General features: G+C 42.2%; 1 protein-coding gene across 2 annotated transcripts in view; it reads left to right on the top strand.

Annotated features, from left to right (window-relative positions):
• EPHA4 (EPH receptor A4) overlaps positions 1 to 10,921 on the top strand; it is a 41,164-nt gene extending 30,243 nt beyond the window's left edge. The window contains exons 9-18 of one of the 2 annotated variants that reach the window (XR_008351018.1): positions 1,860 to 1,918; positions 2,310 to 2,423; positions 2,549 to 2,734; positions 3,992 to 4,053; positions 4,612 to 4,821; positions 5,722 to 5,871; positions 6,863 to 7,056; positions 9,127 to 9,282; positions 9,910 to 10,596; positions 10,718 to 10,921. Coding sequence is in view for 1 of the 2 variants with exons in the window: in XM_053458731.1 (XP_053314706.1) it covers positions 1,860 to 1,918; positions 2,310 to 2,423; positions 2,549 to 2,734; positions 3,992 to 4,053; positions 4,612 to 4,821; positions 5,722 to 5,871; positions 6,863 to 7,056; positions 9,127 to 9,282; positions 9,910 to 10,024 (1,246 nt within the window). In the remaining variant the exon portion in view is untranslated. Of the gene's footprint in view, positions 1 to 1,859; positions 1,919 to 2,309; positions 2,424 to 2,548; positions 2,735 to 3,991; positions 4,054 to 4,611; positions 4,822 to 5,721; positions 5,872 to 6,862; positions 7,057 to 9,126; positions 9,283 to 9,909; positions 10,645 to 10,717 lie in introns of those variants that run through there. The other variant, XM_053458731.1, reaches the window with a different exon arrangement.
• The last annotated feature ends 4,223 nt before the right edge of the window (positions 10,922 to 15,144 follow it).

Below are 15,144 nucleotides of genomic sequence, written 5' to 3'. Positions count from 1 at the left end.
GAAGGTTTTGTTGTAGAACGCGTCCCGGAGAGTATCTTGGGGACATTACACAAATATTCAGTGCATTCTAACTACACCAGTGAGCTGACAGTCTATACTGTGGTTTAGGCGTTGCAAACGAAATATATAGAAAATATACGAGCGTGCCTGCATTTCTAGACTGCTCTGTCCGTGCTACCTTTAAAGGGCCTTGCGGGTTTCAGTGGTTAGTTGGGGAATCCTGATCGCGGAGTCAGCTTGTAAAATCCATATGACTTACAGAGGTCAGGACAGCAGGCCTAGTAGCCAGAAACCAGCCGTTTCTGTCCCAGTCTGTAAAGCGGCACCGCTGCCGCCAGGGACTGAAAGGGTTAAGGAGGTTATATAAGCCGCTCACAGATCGAAAGGCAGATGGCGTGTTTATGGCTTCCCAGCAGATTGTCTCCAGCGAACGTTCTCTTACTTGTAACGCTGTTCTGTTGAGGGTGGTTTTGGAAGCCGTTTGTAGAGAGCAGACTGGTATTGAAGGGTAGATGCGAGGGAGCAAATTCATTATTCAAACCCTCTTTTTATTTTTCTGTTGGAAACCAGGCACTAGTTGGCTCGCAATCTATTGCTTGTTCCTCTGGCCCTTCGTGGGTTAAAAAGCACCGAAAGCGCACCGCGTGCTGGAATTTGCTTACATGTTGTTTTAGCGGCGCAGGCACCTGTTTGTACTTTAAATCCGATTTGCTTGTGTTGCAGTTCCGTTTTACATAAGATCATTTATTAACCCTTTGAGCACCATATAGTTCTATTTGTGTTCGTTTTGTTCTGTATCGTATATCCTGCCCCGGGGGATTCCAGACTATCAGATTTGGATTTATTTTGGTTCTGGGGTGCTCATCAATCAGAGGTCACCACGGGGTCTGATCAAAGCTGACCTGACCGTTCCATGCACCTTGGGTTTTGTCTGTTTTTGTGACACTTGCCTGGCTCTCAAGGTGCACAAACACATCATCCTTTTGTGAAGAGGACAGTCCCTGCTGGGAAAGACTTCCCTTTTGTTTCACAGCAGCACCTTAAGAGTGCAGGGCTGGGGGCCAGGGGCCATCGCACCTTTACTACCCTCATCTGTTTACGGTTTAGCCTTTACCTTTGTTACATGCGTGTGACAGACAGGTAACCGTTCTTATACGTTATTTAAGCTTCGCCTTCCCCATGGCTTCTATTTGCACCCAATGTCAATAGACCCCCGTTCTGCTCCATGCGGGCTGTAGGAGGTCACACAGGTTATGTTGTTCCGGGGAAGAAGCTATCATTAGGCATTCAATGCCTTCATTTAGTGTTTTATCAGTGATCTTATGTTTCCCATACAAAGCCTCTTTAGATACACTATAATCAGTGATTGTCCTAATTACTTCATCCCATTCATTCTGTATCTAAAGCTTTTTTTTTCCAATTAATGTGTAAATGCGGCCATATCGGCCAGATATCTCGCTGGTGGGAAGAACCGTTCTCCTACAAGGGCTAAGAAAGCTCTCGACTACCAAGCCAGCCTCTATATAAATGTATAATAAACCGAGCCCAGCCTTTTATACCGTCGGCATGATTATTTCTTAGCGTTACGGAACGTTTCAGACCTCTCCAGGTTAATTCACGGTACGATTATTTCTCAAAGGCACTTTTCATGACTGCGAGGTCACAAGCCTTCCCTAATCGCCACTTGCATTGTCCTAGAACGGCGTGTGGTTGTATCGCCTCCTTGCTTTTTAGATGGAATAAATGTATTTATTTTTTAATGTGAATGCCGTTATATGACTTTTCAAAGTGAAACATTCTAAACATTTTATTTTTCTAAAAACTGTTTTTTTTTTGTTTTTTTTTTGTTAACCTTGTAGACGAAGCAAATACAGCAAAGCAAAGCAGGAAGCAGACGAAGAAAAGCATTTAAACCAAGGTACGGTGTGTCTGCCGTTCCGCACGGTGTATGTGTACATATTGTGAACGCTACAGCTAATCAATGTATATAATCAGATTTACACAGCCTAACGTACTGTAGATAGCTTTGTCTTTTTTAGTGGACAATACATATACAATCTTTTGTACAGTCATTGGATTAAAGTACCCATTTTTTCCATTATCTCCCCAACCTGCCTCATTACAGCTTTATCTAAAGTCACCTTGAAAACAATGGGAGGCATTTGTTCTGTAACACTCCTGGATGTTTTAATGCCGCCAGGTATACCTTAAGGAGGTTTAACCCTTTCTGTGCCTGATGTGTATTCAATCCATTGTTTGCTCTCGACGACTCACATTCTTAAATGGCTTTCTGATCCTTTCTCTACTAGGTGTAAAGACCTATGTGGACCCATTCACTTATGAAGATCCTAACCAAGCCGTTCGAGAATTTGCCAAAGAAATCGATGCTTCTTGTATCAAAATTGAAAAAGTCATTGGAGTCGGTAGGTATCAACATATGGAACGGAGAAGGAGCTCCTTCTTTTGTGCGTGTTCCTGAGGATTTAATGAAAATGACGTATACAGAGTCCTTGCATTGATTAAGTGATGGCCCGTTTCTTGCGCACAGGTGAATTTGGAGAGGTGTGCAGTGGACGTTTGAAAGTTCCCGGGAAGAGGGAAATCTATGTGGCCATCAAGACTCTGAAGGCTGGTTACACAGATAAGCAGAGGAGGGACTTCTTAAGTGAGGCTAGCATCATGGGCCAGTTTGACCATCCCAACATCATCCACCTTGAAGGAGTCGTCACCAAATGTGAGTGGCTCATCTCTTACATCTTTATCTTACGTCTGCTGGATAATGTGCCACCTGCAACTACTGATCATCCTAATGAAAAATGATTTCATACTTTGGATTTAGGATGTCATGGCTGACATCGTACACCGCGGTGCATTTCATGGTACTGCTGCCTTGTATGTAAGCCGCATTTTCCTGTTCCCGTAGAGCAGTTCTAGGTGATGGATTGTGGAAGGATAGGCAGGAAGCAGATGGCCACAACCACTTTTTTGGACATTAGAAGGAAAACATGGCCTGTAGCTTAACCTTCGCTGGTGCATCATACTGCAGCACAGAACGCGACAATTAATGGCCCATCTTGTGACGGAAAGCGGCTTTCGCTAAAACTCATCTGCAGTTATCTGATAGAAGCCAGTAGAACTACACAACAGAGCCATCAAACGCTAACCGCCAACTGCAGTCCCCCTTTCTTCTGTTGAATTTCATCACAACAAGCTTTTTTTTTTTTCTTTTTTTTTTTTTATCCAGCATTTTCGTAGTGTAGTCTAGCAGCTAATGGGTTATACTGCTTCTCTTTATTGCTGCCATCTGCTTAAATATTTCCAGAGAGCTTCTATCCCCGCTCTTTGGCTGCACGGCAAAGCAATGTGATGCAGGTGGGGGGGTGAATCATTGTATTTGATTAGAATACATGTTGTTTGTTTTTTTTTTTTAGCCGTGTAGATGATCAGCGTGCCTCTCTGGTACTCATAGAGTTAATTAGCTGTACATACACCCTTTCTGCGGCTACTGGCTTGAATTCCTAGAGCGCCTTGATATCATTTCTGTGACTTATGAAACCATAAAATCCAAATAAACCCCTTGCAAGCACAGAATTAAAATATTCAGCAGCTCTCGTGGCAGTAAAACATCAGGGTGATGGCGGTGGGGAGTACGCTCTGTAAAGAGCGAGATCTAAGATGGGGGGGAGCTCCTGCATTACCACACACACATTTAAATGGTAATTATGCGAACAGTGCGGCATACACCCACTATGAACCTGCCATGTGATACATATTTCACATACTGGGTCAGAAATAAAATAATAAACTGCGGCTCTAGCAGTGGGAACGGGGACGATCAGCTGCACATTGTTTGTTTTTGTTTAGCCCCTCGGGTTTTTGATGCAATTACTGGAATATGTCGAAATGTTATGTTCATTGTCAGATCCATATGCCGTCTATAAACTCCGTACAATATCAGTAATGTTGCCGTGCCCTGTTATTTTATTCATAGGTAAGCCCGTCATGATCATCACAGAATACATGGAGAATGGATCCTTGGATGCATTCCTGCGGGTGAGTGCTTTGCATCCTATAGATACCGGGTAAGATGTATAGACCCGGAATGGTAAAGCATGGATCCCAGCGGCAGGAGGTTGGCTGACGCCGGCTGGCTTTGTTCCTGAGATGCAGGGATCGTTCATAGCTACACAACTGTATTTTCGCTGCATATAGTCTAATGAGACTGCATACGCCATTTAACTGTGCTTGGCTGAGCGTTACACAAAACAGACAATTTTTATGACGCTCTCCGGTAAATGCAATTATGTTTTTATTGCCACAACATCTCACATGTTGCAGCTTGCCTGAGCTCAGCCTAAGTTGACCTAGATGAGTGAAAACACCAAAAGCAAATGTAACGAACTGGTGATATTTAAAATAGAAAAGGGATGCTGCATTTAAAGACCACTTCTGATTCTTTCCATTTGGATTTGGAATATAAGTTGACTGGTACAGAGGGGAAATTGTCATAGTTATCTCCTCTGGAGGACCTCAGAGTTTCAAGGTGTTGAAGTTTCCTGCTGACTCCTATAATTGACACTGATCTCTCTTTCTTTTTTTTTTTCTTTCTAGAAGAATGATGGAAGATTCACGGTGATTCAGTTGGTGGGAATGTTGAGAGGCATTGGATCTGGAATGAAGTATCTTTCCGACATGAGCTATGTTCACCGGGACCTGGCTGCCCGGAACATCCTAGTAAACAGTAACTTGGTCTGCAAGGTTTCTGACTTTGGCATGTCGCGAGTCTTGGAGGATGACCCAGAGGCTGCCTACACCACCAGGGTAAGGACAAAGACCCTACGCCGCTCTGTAAAACAAAGTAGAGAAAGAAAATAAGAGAAAAGCAATATATACGTTTGGTTTTGCTACACTTCCGATTGTATACGGTGGTGTCTCCTGCTCCTATAAAATGTTTCAGCTGCAAAGTAAGAGTCTGGCATTGAAATAAGAGGTCAATCAAAAATCAAAGCTGGAGTCTGGCATGCAAGTAAGAGGTCAATCAGAAATCAAAGTAACAGTCTGGCGTACGAATAGCAGATGCCAATCAAAAGCGCTTTCTATCCAGCGCCGGTGGGATTTATTCCAAATGTGCCTTTTCTCCAAGTCAAGGAGATTTTGTGGCCCAGGGCACTGGCAGCTTAGTAAGTATAAGCGGTGCGTTATGCACAGCTGTTTCGCTTCCAGTTGCCGATAAAGTGGGTGCAAACAGATCTCTGTATAATTATTGCCAAGGCATCTGGCCTCGCGGACCACAATGTGCACCGAGGGAAGGAGGGAGTATGAGAAAGAAACACATTTTGTGCATTACCACAACAATTAGGTGTATCAGTGGCAGGATCTCGGCCAAGTGAATCGAGCAGAGATAAGAATCAAGGAGTTCCTTTACAGACTTAACCAAGCACTGAGGTCTGCTACGGAAGCCAAGCCCTTGTTGGCTTTTCTATTAATTGAAGACATACCAGCACGGATCTTGTTGCACTTGATGTTTAACGCTTTAATTGCTGCTCTTCATATAAAGCATTGTGTCGCGTTACAGTAATATGAAACGTATGCTTTTGTCATTTTTTACATGTGTGGTGATGTCATATCGACTCTTTCAGGTCATTTCCTGGATTTAATTGCGTATAATGATGGGAGCCTGAGATGTTTATCTATATTTACCATATTGTACCTTTTTTCTAGGGAGGAAAAATCCCCATCAGATGGACAGCGCCGGAAGCGATTGCGTATCGTAAATTCACATCTTCCAGTGATGTGTGGAGCTATGGCATTGTCATGTGGGAAGTCATGTCGTACGGAGAGAGGCCTTATTGGGACATGTCCAATCAAGATGTAAGTATCTAACCTAGAACAAGAATATAACAATCCTGAGTACCCTACTCACCATTGAAGCCGTTTTGTCAGTAATAATAATGATTCACAAACATTAGATGCTAATAGATGTGCAATTAGTGTGTGTTTTAATACTTTCTGGTCATACTTATTCTATGTATAAGGCAATAATAAATGTAATTTGTGTAATTAGTGTTGTTTGCGGTGATGTCATAATATCAAATCATAACAAATGCTCTGACATCACTGGATAAGACCCGAATTCCACACGAGATATAATTAATAGTTCTATTGTTTAGTGCCTTGTTAACAAATTCTCCAGAAGTATGTGCACGGTAATGCATCATGTGGCTGGTGTAATTATCACTTGAGCCTATTAAGTGACTGTCCCTTGGGGCCATTAAAAAAAATGAATCGCTAAATGTCCCTTTTTAAATTATGCATATCTTTTTAAAGTGTGCCATCTGGGTCGCCTCATAGGGATCACATGCAGACAGCTGTCTGTGGATGACCCACTGAAACCCAATCACAGCAGCAGGGGAAATTGTGCAGATTGTCTTTTTTTTTTTTTTACATGTAAAATGAAAAGGAAGAAATATGATACATTTTTAAGTGGTTTCCCTGTATCAGTATTCAAGGCAGGTCGTTGCGGGTATCCCTCTCTGATCATACCGGGCGGTCAGTCTAAATCTGCATCGATGATGGTAGCCGTATTCCTTAGGCGGAAGGGAATCCAGAGATGGTTCAGGTCATGGTTTCATAAGATCACATCTTATGGCCTTATACCCTGTATCCCCTGCCATATGGAAACCCTGTAAGGCATTACTCCCTTTATCCGGGATGGTAACCCAAGACAGCCCATTAAAGCAGTTTTTCATGCAGGGATACAGGATGAGGGACCCTGCTCAACAGCCATGACTGTATATTTGGTTATTTGTATGGACCATACATTTAAGTAGAAATAAATGTATCCTTCGCTTTCTTCACTTAGGTCATCAAAGCCATAGAAGAGGGATACCGCTTGCCCCCTCCAATGGACTGTCCAATACCCCTGCATCAGCTGATGCTTGACTGCTGGCAGAAGGAGCGCAGCGATCGACCTAAATTTGCACAAATTGTGAGCATGCTGGACAAGTTAATCCGGAACCCAAACAGTTTAAAAAGGACAGGCGTGGAGACATCCAGGTCAGTAAAGTTGCTTTAGCACCGTCTCTTGAAATTTTACTAAGATATTAAGTGCGTTAATGGAAATAGACCATCCTACTACGAAGACCCCAAGTCTCCAGCCCTTTAAATCCGTTGTAAGCAGTTCTGCACTCTCGTCAGAAATATGATCTGGGGGCCTTTTATGACTACTTTGTATCAGACACTTTATAGGAACGGGTTACATAGCCCACTGGGACACAATCATCACACAGACATATTTGCATCCATGTGATCAATTATTCAAACAGGAGAAGCCCATAACAGAAACCGTTTAATCCAATCCTCCTTGTCTTGACCCTGAATCATTTTACATCTGTAACCACATGGTACAGCTTTTTAAGTTCCTGTGTTTATAGATATTGATTGGATACTTTAGAAACCAAGATAATTCCCTTGAGCCCTTAACGATTAGGCGCTGATTGAAAGACCGTTGGCTCTGTGGTTACCACAATTCTTTTCCGCCAGTATTAGTCGCTGTCTTGACTCCGGCGCTCGCCCAGTGCTGAAAGGGTCCTTCCCCCAAACAGTCTGTAATTCACTTTTTTTTTTTTTTTTTGTGTGCGTTTTAAGCGAAACCTGATATTGTGAGCACAGTGTATGGAAAGCGTATAGGAGCATGGTACTTTTACATTAGCTAGGGCGAGAAGGCTTATTAGACAGTGTGAGAGATAAAGAGCCCAAGAGAGAGGAGATTATTATGATCATTAGTTCATTTCTGAAGACGGCTTATGGAGCGTAGCGGAGGGCAAACACAACACACATATAATTAGAGGTAAAGCATGTTTAGACAAAGTGGAACAAAAGAAGGAGATAGCCGACAGTCTACAAATGTTTAAGATTACAAGTCTGGCATGCTTTGCCTGTCCTTTAAGAAAGGGAAACGGTAGCACAAAGCATAATACGTCCTTTTGTCTGTTTCACGGCATGCATTAAAAATAACTCGAAAAAAATAACAAAGAAAAGTAAAAGGATGGTTTTTCTATAAGCAAATGAGAAAACATGTTCATCTAGCTGTCTGCGCATCAAGAGCAGGATATGTTACTAATCTCGGCAGTAGATCTGCTAAAGCAATTACCCCAAATGTCCAGCGCGGGGGGGGGGTACGAGGAGAAGGACATTCCTGAAACCCAACATCAAAGAACCCCTTATTCATGTGAAATTCATTGTTATGTGCTGTTCAGGAACATGTTGATTAAATAGAGGATTATCTCTCTGGCAAGCTAGGCTTTGTGTGTTCTCAGTGAGGCTCTAGTTGATTGGGATGTTTCATTGGGAATTAATTCATTGTAGCTTTGAGAAGAACGTCATAAAACCGCAAAACATTTTCTATGGCCTAACATGTACAGGGTTGTTACTGTACTTGGCACTGAGCAGATTGTGGCATGTGTAATGATAAACAATGGTAATTACGCGCAGCATGTTGCGTTAAGCCTTCTTCATCTGCCTAGCCCACATTACACTTACTGGCTAGGCTAGAGACCAATTCCAATGGAAGGATAGGGGGCGAGGTGGGATTCCAGGAGCAGGTGGCCCTCAATAAGTTAAGGAACTGATTTGATCATTGGGTAGCCTACAGCTGGGGATCTTACTTGGAGGAGAAGCTTAGACCTAAAACTTTAATTTCAAGTTAAAGACCTAATAATGATAATGTTACAATTTTAGAGCGTTGTTGTAGAGAAGCCATTCTTGAGGGTATTATACCAACTTAAATCAGAATGGGTCTATTTGGTAGACAGAGGGTAACATTTAGGCCGGCATTAACTCATTCAGTCCTGAAGTGGCTTGTAATGTATTGGTTCAATGTGCAGCACAGATTGGCGACCTTAATGAAGTGGCAACCAGCTGTGTCTTGCAACGTGAATGTTAGACGGTAGACAAAAGGCTGCAGATTTTGCATATTAAACACGCAATCCAACTTCAATGAACATTTGTGCAACTCGTTGTCTAGAAATGATAGAGTGCGGAACGTGTTTGCCGCGTCCCTATTGATGAATCTTCTGGAAACGCCGAGCCCGTCTCTAATTTATTTCTTGCTTTTGAATCTGGCAGAACTAACACAGCGCTGCTGGACCCCAGCTCGCCTGAATGGTCCCAGGTGGTGTCTGTGGTGGATTGGCTGCAGGCCATCAAAATGGAGAGATACAAAGATAACTTCACAGCGGCCGGATACACCAGCCTGGAAGCAGTGGTGCATGTAAATCAAGAGTAAGTACACACAAACATTACGATTCACAGGGGGGGGGGGGATAACGCCGATAACCTATTCGACAAAATGGTAAAAAAAAAAAAAAATTGACATCAAATGTATTATCTTTTACAAAATTTTATTTTTATCAGCTGCCCTTGAAAATACAGATTTTTTATTTTTTTACTCCATAGTGTGTATGGGATTTTATCTTGTGCTACTTTATAAATGCCCTACAGTTAAAGTCTTTGGTCAGCTACATCGGTTCTCCAAATATAATTGGCATCATATAGAGTAAAGTCATTCTGGTGCAACATTTAAAAAGTGATTTAGTCATCATGGCAACCGGTAGAATTCTCCTGCTAATTGGTCATTCCCTTGGTTGCTATGGTAATAAGTCCACTTTCCAGTGCGTGTGATTAACCACCTTTAGCATAACTTATTTTTATCGTTCCTCTACCTGGAACCAGCATAGGAAGAGATTTTGGTTCACACCTTTGAAGTGTCCTAGCATATAGTTTTCCCTCTATAATTTGAACTTGGCCCGCTAATTACGCATTCCGTTCCTCCTACTTTGCATAGAATTACACACATTCTTTTATGGTACAGTGCAATTAAGGTTCTTTTTCTCTTATTTCTTTGTGTAGCGATCTAACACGGATTGGCATCACTTCCCCCGCACACCAGAACAAGATCCTCAGCAGTGTCCAGGGAATGAGGAACCAGATGCAACAACTACAAGGGAGGATGGTTCCCGTCTGAGACCGCAGAAGGCCAGGGGTGGACGTTACACTCTCAGAACTCTTGAAAAATTAGTTTACCTCATCCATGCACTTTAATTGAAGAACTGCACTTTTTTTACATTACACTCACCTCCATTGGACACATTGGACTCTTTAACGATGAGGCGGTGAGGTGGAACGCATTGAACACAAAAGAATTAGTCATTTGTGCCACACCTTCTGTAGATCATGCATCGGTGACACAAGCTTATAACGTTAAAAAAGGGAAGAACACTGACGTTTTGGTATACAGTAAAACCAGATACATCTCATTTACAAGACTTTTCATGGATTATTTTGCCTGTGACACGGACACCTTTTATGGAGTAAATTTCACCCTACCTTGTGACCTTGTTGAAGATGCAGACCATTTTTGTTGGGAGACATAGAGCCATCTTGTCTATACGCCAGTGGCAGACTGTGAAAAACTGTGGCCATCTTCTTGCTCTAAGCTCATCTCAGCATCGTCTTGGAAAACCTGATTCAGTGGAGATCCTTAGTAGGAACGCAGTCCCTTACTACATGCTCGAGCTAAAGGAAAGGTTATAAAAGGTAAGCTATATGGAGTCTGCTATAATTATTGGTCCTGCTGGTCCTTCTTATTGTCTGAATTGTGTTAATCTAAAAAAAAAAATTGATAAACTCTAAATATGTTTTGTTTTTTTTTGTGCAGGGAGTCCAACATGATGTCCTACAGAGACTGTACCACTGAATCAAAACATTGTTTTTCCAAACTCCAAAGATGTCACAAAACTGGTCGCCGATTCTTCGTTAAAGAAAGGAGAGAGTCCTAAAATCCACATAATCCTATGGGTCTTCCTGTGTATTCTCTCTCAGACACATATCTGCCTCTAATGAGATCCGCTGTTTATCAGTCCCGCCGAGCCAAGCTCTAGGCCTGCGTGTTCTGTCGCATTCAAGTAAACCCAATGGTGGAGATCACTTGTTTTTATTGTTTTTTTTTTCATAAAAGGAAATAGTGGCACTTCAAATCCATGTCCTGAATTTCTTTTCTTGCTTCAAAGTAAAAGAAAAATGTATAAACAGTGCATTGCGTTCAAGAGAGGACACGCCATAGAGTTAGTTGCTTTGACCAGAACTGTATGCCAAACTAACCTTTTAAAGGGATCCAGCGTGCCACGGTCCAATGGACAAATTTTGTGTTATGATGCAGGCCATGCATCCGAGAAGATTACCAAGGAAGACGCACTCTGGTTATGGCCGTCATCGTTGTAATATAATATTACAAGAGACTTTCCTTTTTAAGATAAAATATGCAATTTATCCGTTTTCAGCATTTTACTGGTCAATGAGACCAGACAGCTGCCATTCTATATATATCTTAAACCCAGAAGGGTGTCTTTGTTATTGACCCTCTGTCTTTGTATTAACTCCTTCGCTTCTGAGTTGTGCTGACCGGCATAAATGAAGGAATATTGGGTAGTCTTTACGCCCATAGGATGACCCTTATGTGATCTTTTTAGGATGAGTGCCAGTGTTCCCACGTGTGGTCTCCAAAGCTCTGAAAACCAATGATGCCATGAATGTGATCGGCAGTGACCGATTATAAGCTACTGCCAGCCATATGGGATTTGGGTCGAGGTTAAATGTAGGTTAGGAAGTGTATCATAAATCTGATCAGGTTTCTTCCATGCAGTAACACAGATGGAGATGAGGCACACAGCATTTGTTGAAGGCAGTGGTTCTTTTTAACTCAAGAACCTTGAGATACATTGTACTGAGTTAAGGTAATGCAAGCGTGGATGCCCCTGTATATCATACTCCACATCTCATTAACTCTTTAATCGTCACAGGGGTGTTCAGCGTACTCCATCAGACTTGGCTTCGTTCATGATCCAGGTTTATTTCTAGACTGCTCAGTATTTATCGGTTACTGCCAAAATGCATTGTATACCTAGCAATACCTTAAAACTAATGGGTAACATTAACTCTTTTGATGCTCCCTTCCAGCAAAAAAGGTTAATCATGTATTCATTAGTTTCGTTACCAGTATTTTTAAGGGATTGAGGTTGGATAACCCACTGAACCTTAACCAGAGAACTAAAGCAAAAGGGACGAGTATATATTTTTTGTGTCACTGCAAATTAGGAATATTAATTTAGCATATATTAAAAAAAAAATCTAAAGTTTTAACAGCATTTGTTTTTATTTGTATAATGGAATGACCCATTTTTTGTATTTTACTTTCATTTGTAAGTATTTTTTCATTTTTGTTTTTTTGGGGGGGTTAGGGGATGGTAACTGGTTCCTCTTCCCTGGAAGTTAGGTACGCATAACTTATCTTGTTTATTTATGGTCTTTTTATACCTAGTTTGTAAAATTGTAAAATAGTAAAATTAATGCAAATGTTTGCATTCTGGAGCAAATAATAAAAAAATAAATAAAGTAGTTATTGAAAAACAGCTGTGTCTTTGGTTTTGAAATATGAAAAATGCCGCATTTGTTATAACATTTGGGTTATTTTAAATAGTTATGTGACGTAAAATCATTGAAATTCACACTAATTCGCTAATTCTTTCACACTAACTTTTCTTTAATGTTCTGCTTGAATGTTCTATTCAGGTTTATTTAATCCAGCTCTTGCCACACATCTGCCCTCATCCATTGCTCAGGGCAAATCATGCATTTCCCACTATCCCTCTGTACTGGAATCCATTACATTTTATTTATAGAGAGCCAGCGGATTCCATAGCGCTATTACGATAGGGGATAGTGAAAATAACATTTAAATGAACAAGAACACTAAACAGCTTAAGGCATTCTGGTACAGAAGACGAGGTGGGTCGTACTATTTCGATCTTGATAATCCTGCAGGAATCGTCGCAAACGGCTTTCCTATTAGGGACTGACCCCATGCCACCCAAAATATTGTTGTCTCCCCCCTTCAATGCCATTGGTGTTATTTTCAGTTGTAGAATTATATAAAATTACCGTATTGGCTCAGATATAGGCCGCCCCCGTACATAGGTCGCACCCTAAAAGTTTGGTGCTTTTTTAAAGAAAAAGTTTCTTTAAAAAAGCACCAAAAAAACATGCTGCCACTCTCCTCCCCCCCGAGATATGCTGCCACTGCCCCCCCCCCAGGATATGCTGCCACTCTGCCCCCCCCCCCGACTTACCAGAGCAGCATATTGCGTAGATGTCCCCCGCCGGCCCCGCAAGACACCCGGGAGTCTGCTCTGGTAAGTCTTGGGGGCAGAGGGAAAACGCATCGTGCGGACGGTCATCGGCTGCGGCGATGCGGTAAACAACCTCCGCTGCCGGGACATCTGCACGATGCGCTTAGACAACCTCCCGTGCTGGCACCCCCCCCGTGGAAAGTGCTGGCAGGGGAGGCTGTCTGAGCGTATCAGACAGTAGGATACAGGTCCCCTGCACCGCTGCGGGGGATCTGTATCCTAACCCCGCTGCCTGCCCAGCACCCGGGACTGCATGTCCCGGGCGTCGGGCGCTAGACCCCGATTATAGGCCGCACCCCCACTTTAAAGACTTAAAGTGGGGGGAAAAAAGTGCGGCCTATATTCGAGCCAATACGGTAATTTTGTGAGAATTTTCAGAACTCCACTGGCTATCGTAATTACCCTTTTATTGGCATTTAAAGCAGAAAAAAAAGCTACTTTTACAAAATAATTTATGTTTAGATTTAAGATTGTTTCATAAAAAAATTCCAAAGCTATATAGAAACCCAGGGTCAAAAGTTTCAATTAAGGGCATGCACCCTGTGATAAAGAGGAAATTTGTAACATCCTGTGCGGTTTTTTCACCAAACTTGAAGTGTTCCCATAGCACACGTGTAATGTGTGAGGTCAGAGCAACATTTTAAAGCATTTAATGCAGATTTTTTATAATTAAAAAAACAAACATGATAAATACACAAAGCTATTAGAATTAGGAACGTGGATATGCCCCCATCAAAAATTATTTATTGTTTTATATAGCGCCATCAAATTCTGTAGCGCTGTACAATGGGTAGACAGGACTTAACAAGTAGTATGTAACATAACAAATTGACTTACCGAGACAACAGGTGAGGAGGGCCCTGCTCAAACGAGCTTACAATCTAGTCTGTCTCCACTGCTTAATGTGGATCGAAAGAACAAAGAGTTTAGTACAGAGGTATCTTCAAATACGTATGTTTGTGAAAACAATTGTGGATTAATGGGGTGGGTTATTGTCAGGGGAAAGATATGATGGCATCTGATTCAAGGTGACAAGGGGGCTTCAAAGAACATACGTGAAGTATTCAAGATTATTGCGCAATACATTTCACAGTTACCCCACCAACACCCCACCCCAACAGAGGACATCTGACCACGATAAAAGCTGTTAAAATCCACCACATATCCCCCATTCCCCCGCTGTATCCATCTTCCATTTTTTTACATTTACGCAGCGATCCTATGAAAGAGACATAGTCTTGGACATAAGTCTGATAGAAGCCATTTTCCGTTGCTGTTGGAATTTTCAGAAAACATCATGTACCCACGGCGATCCACCTCTTTGTCTGAAGCCGTCTCGCACGCCGCTAATGGGCAGCAGACGCGTCCTGATTTTGTCAGCTGAGACAGGAGGCCGACTGAACGATTGTTCTTTCACGGCGCCTGTAGCGAGGAATAGTTGTTTGGCTACCAAACGGTAAATGGGGATCAAGGTAAAATCCTCCTTATTGATCTTAGGAAAGTTTATGTCAGCCGTTGCAGGAGCCGACATTGAGGAGCAGCAATTCACTGTTCACCTGGCCGCGGTCTGCAAGCAAACGGTGTCGGAGAAAGCAGCTTGTAACTTGTGAAAGCAAATAAATTCTTAAAATGTTGGGAGCATTGTAAAAATATCATGCTCTTTCATATAAGTTAAAGGAGCCTTCAAGGAGGGAATGCAATTTAGATTTTAGCCAGGCCAGGGCCCCGTGGTTTCCAGTTACTTTGGCCGCTCCTATCATCAGACGGCTGCTGGCCTTAAAGCACCAGAGCCGCCCTATGATCGGCAGGCCGACCCTGATTTTATTGCTATATCAACAAAGCAAATACTGCAAGTGGTAATGTCTGCTATCAGACAGCAGCGTATCTGCGAAAATGACCC

Source organism: Spea bombifrons, chromosome 3 (genome assembly GCF_027358695.1).
Source record: "Spea bombifrons isolate aSpeBom1 chromosome 3, aSpeBom1.2.pri, whole genome shotgun sequence".
Lineage (NCBI taxonomy): Eukaryota > Metazoa > Chordata > Amphibia > Anura > Pelobatidae > Spea > Spea bombifrons.
Note: the sequence above shows the minus strand (reverse complement) of the source record. Positions and strands in the feature narration are given on the sequence as shown.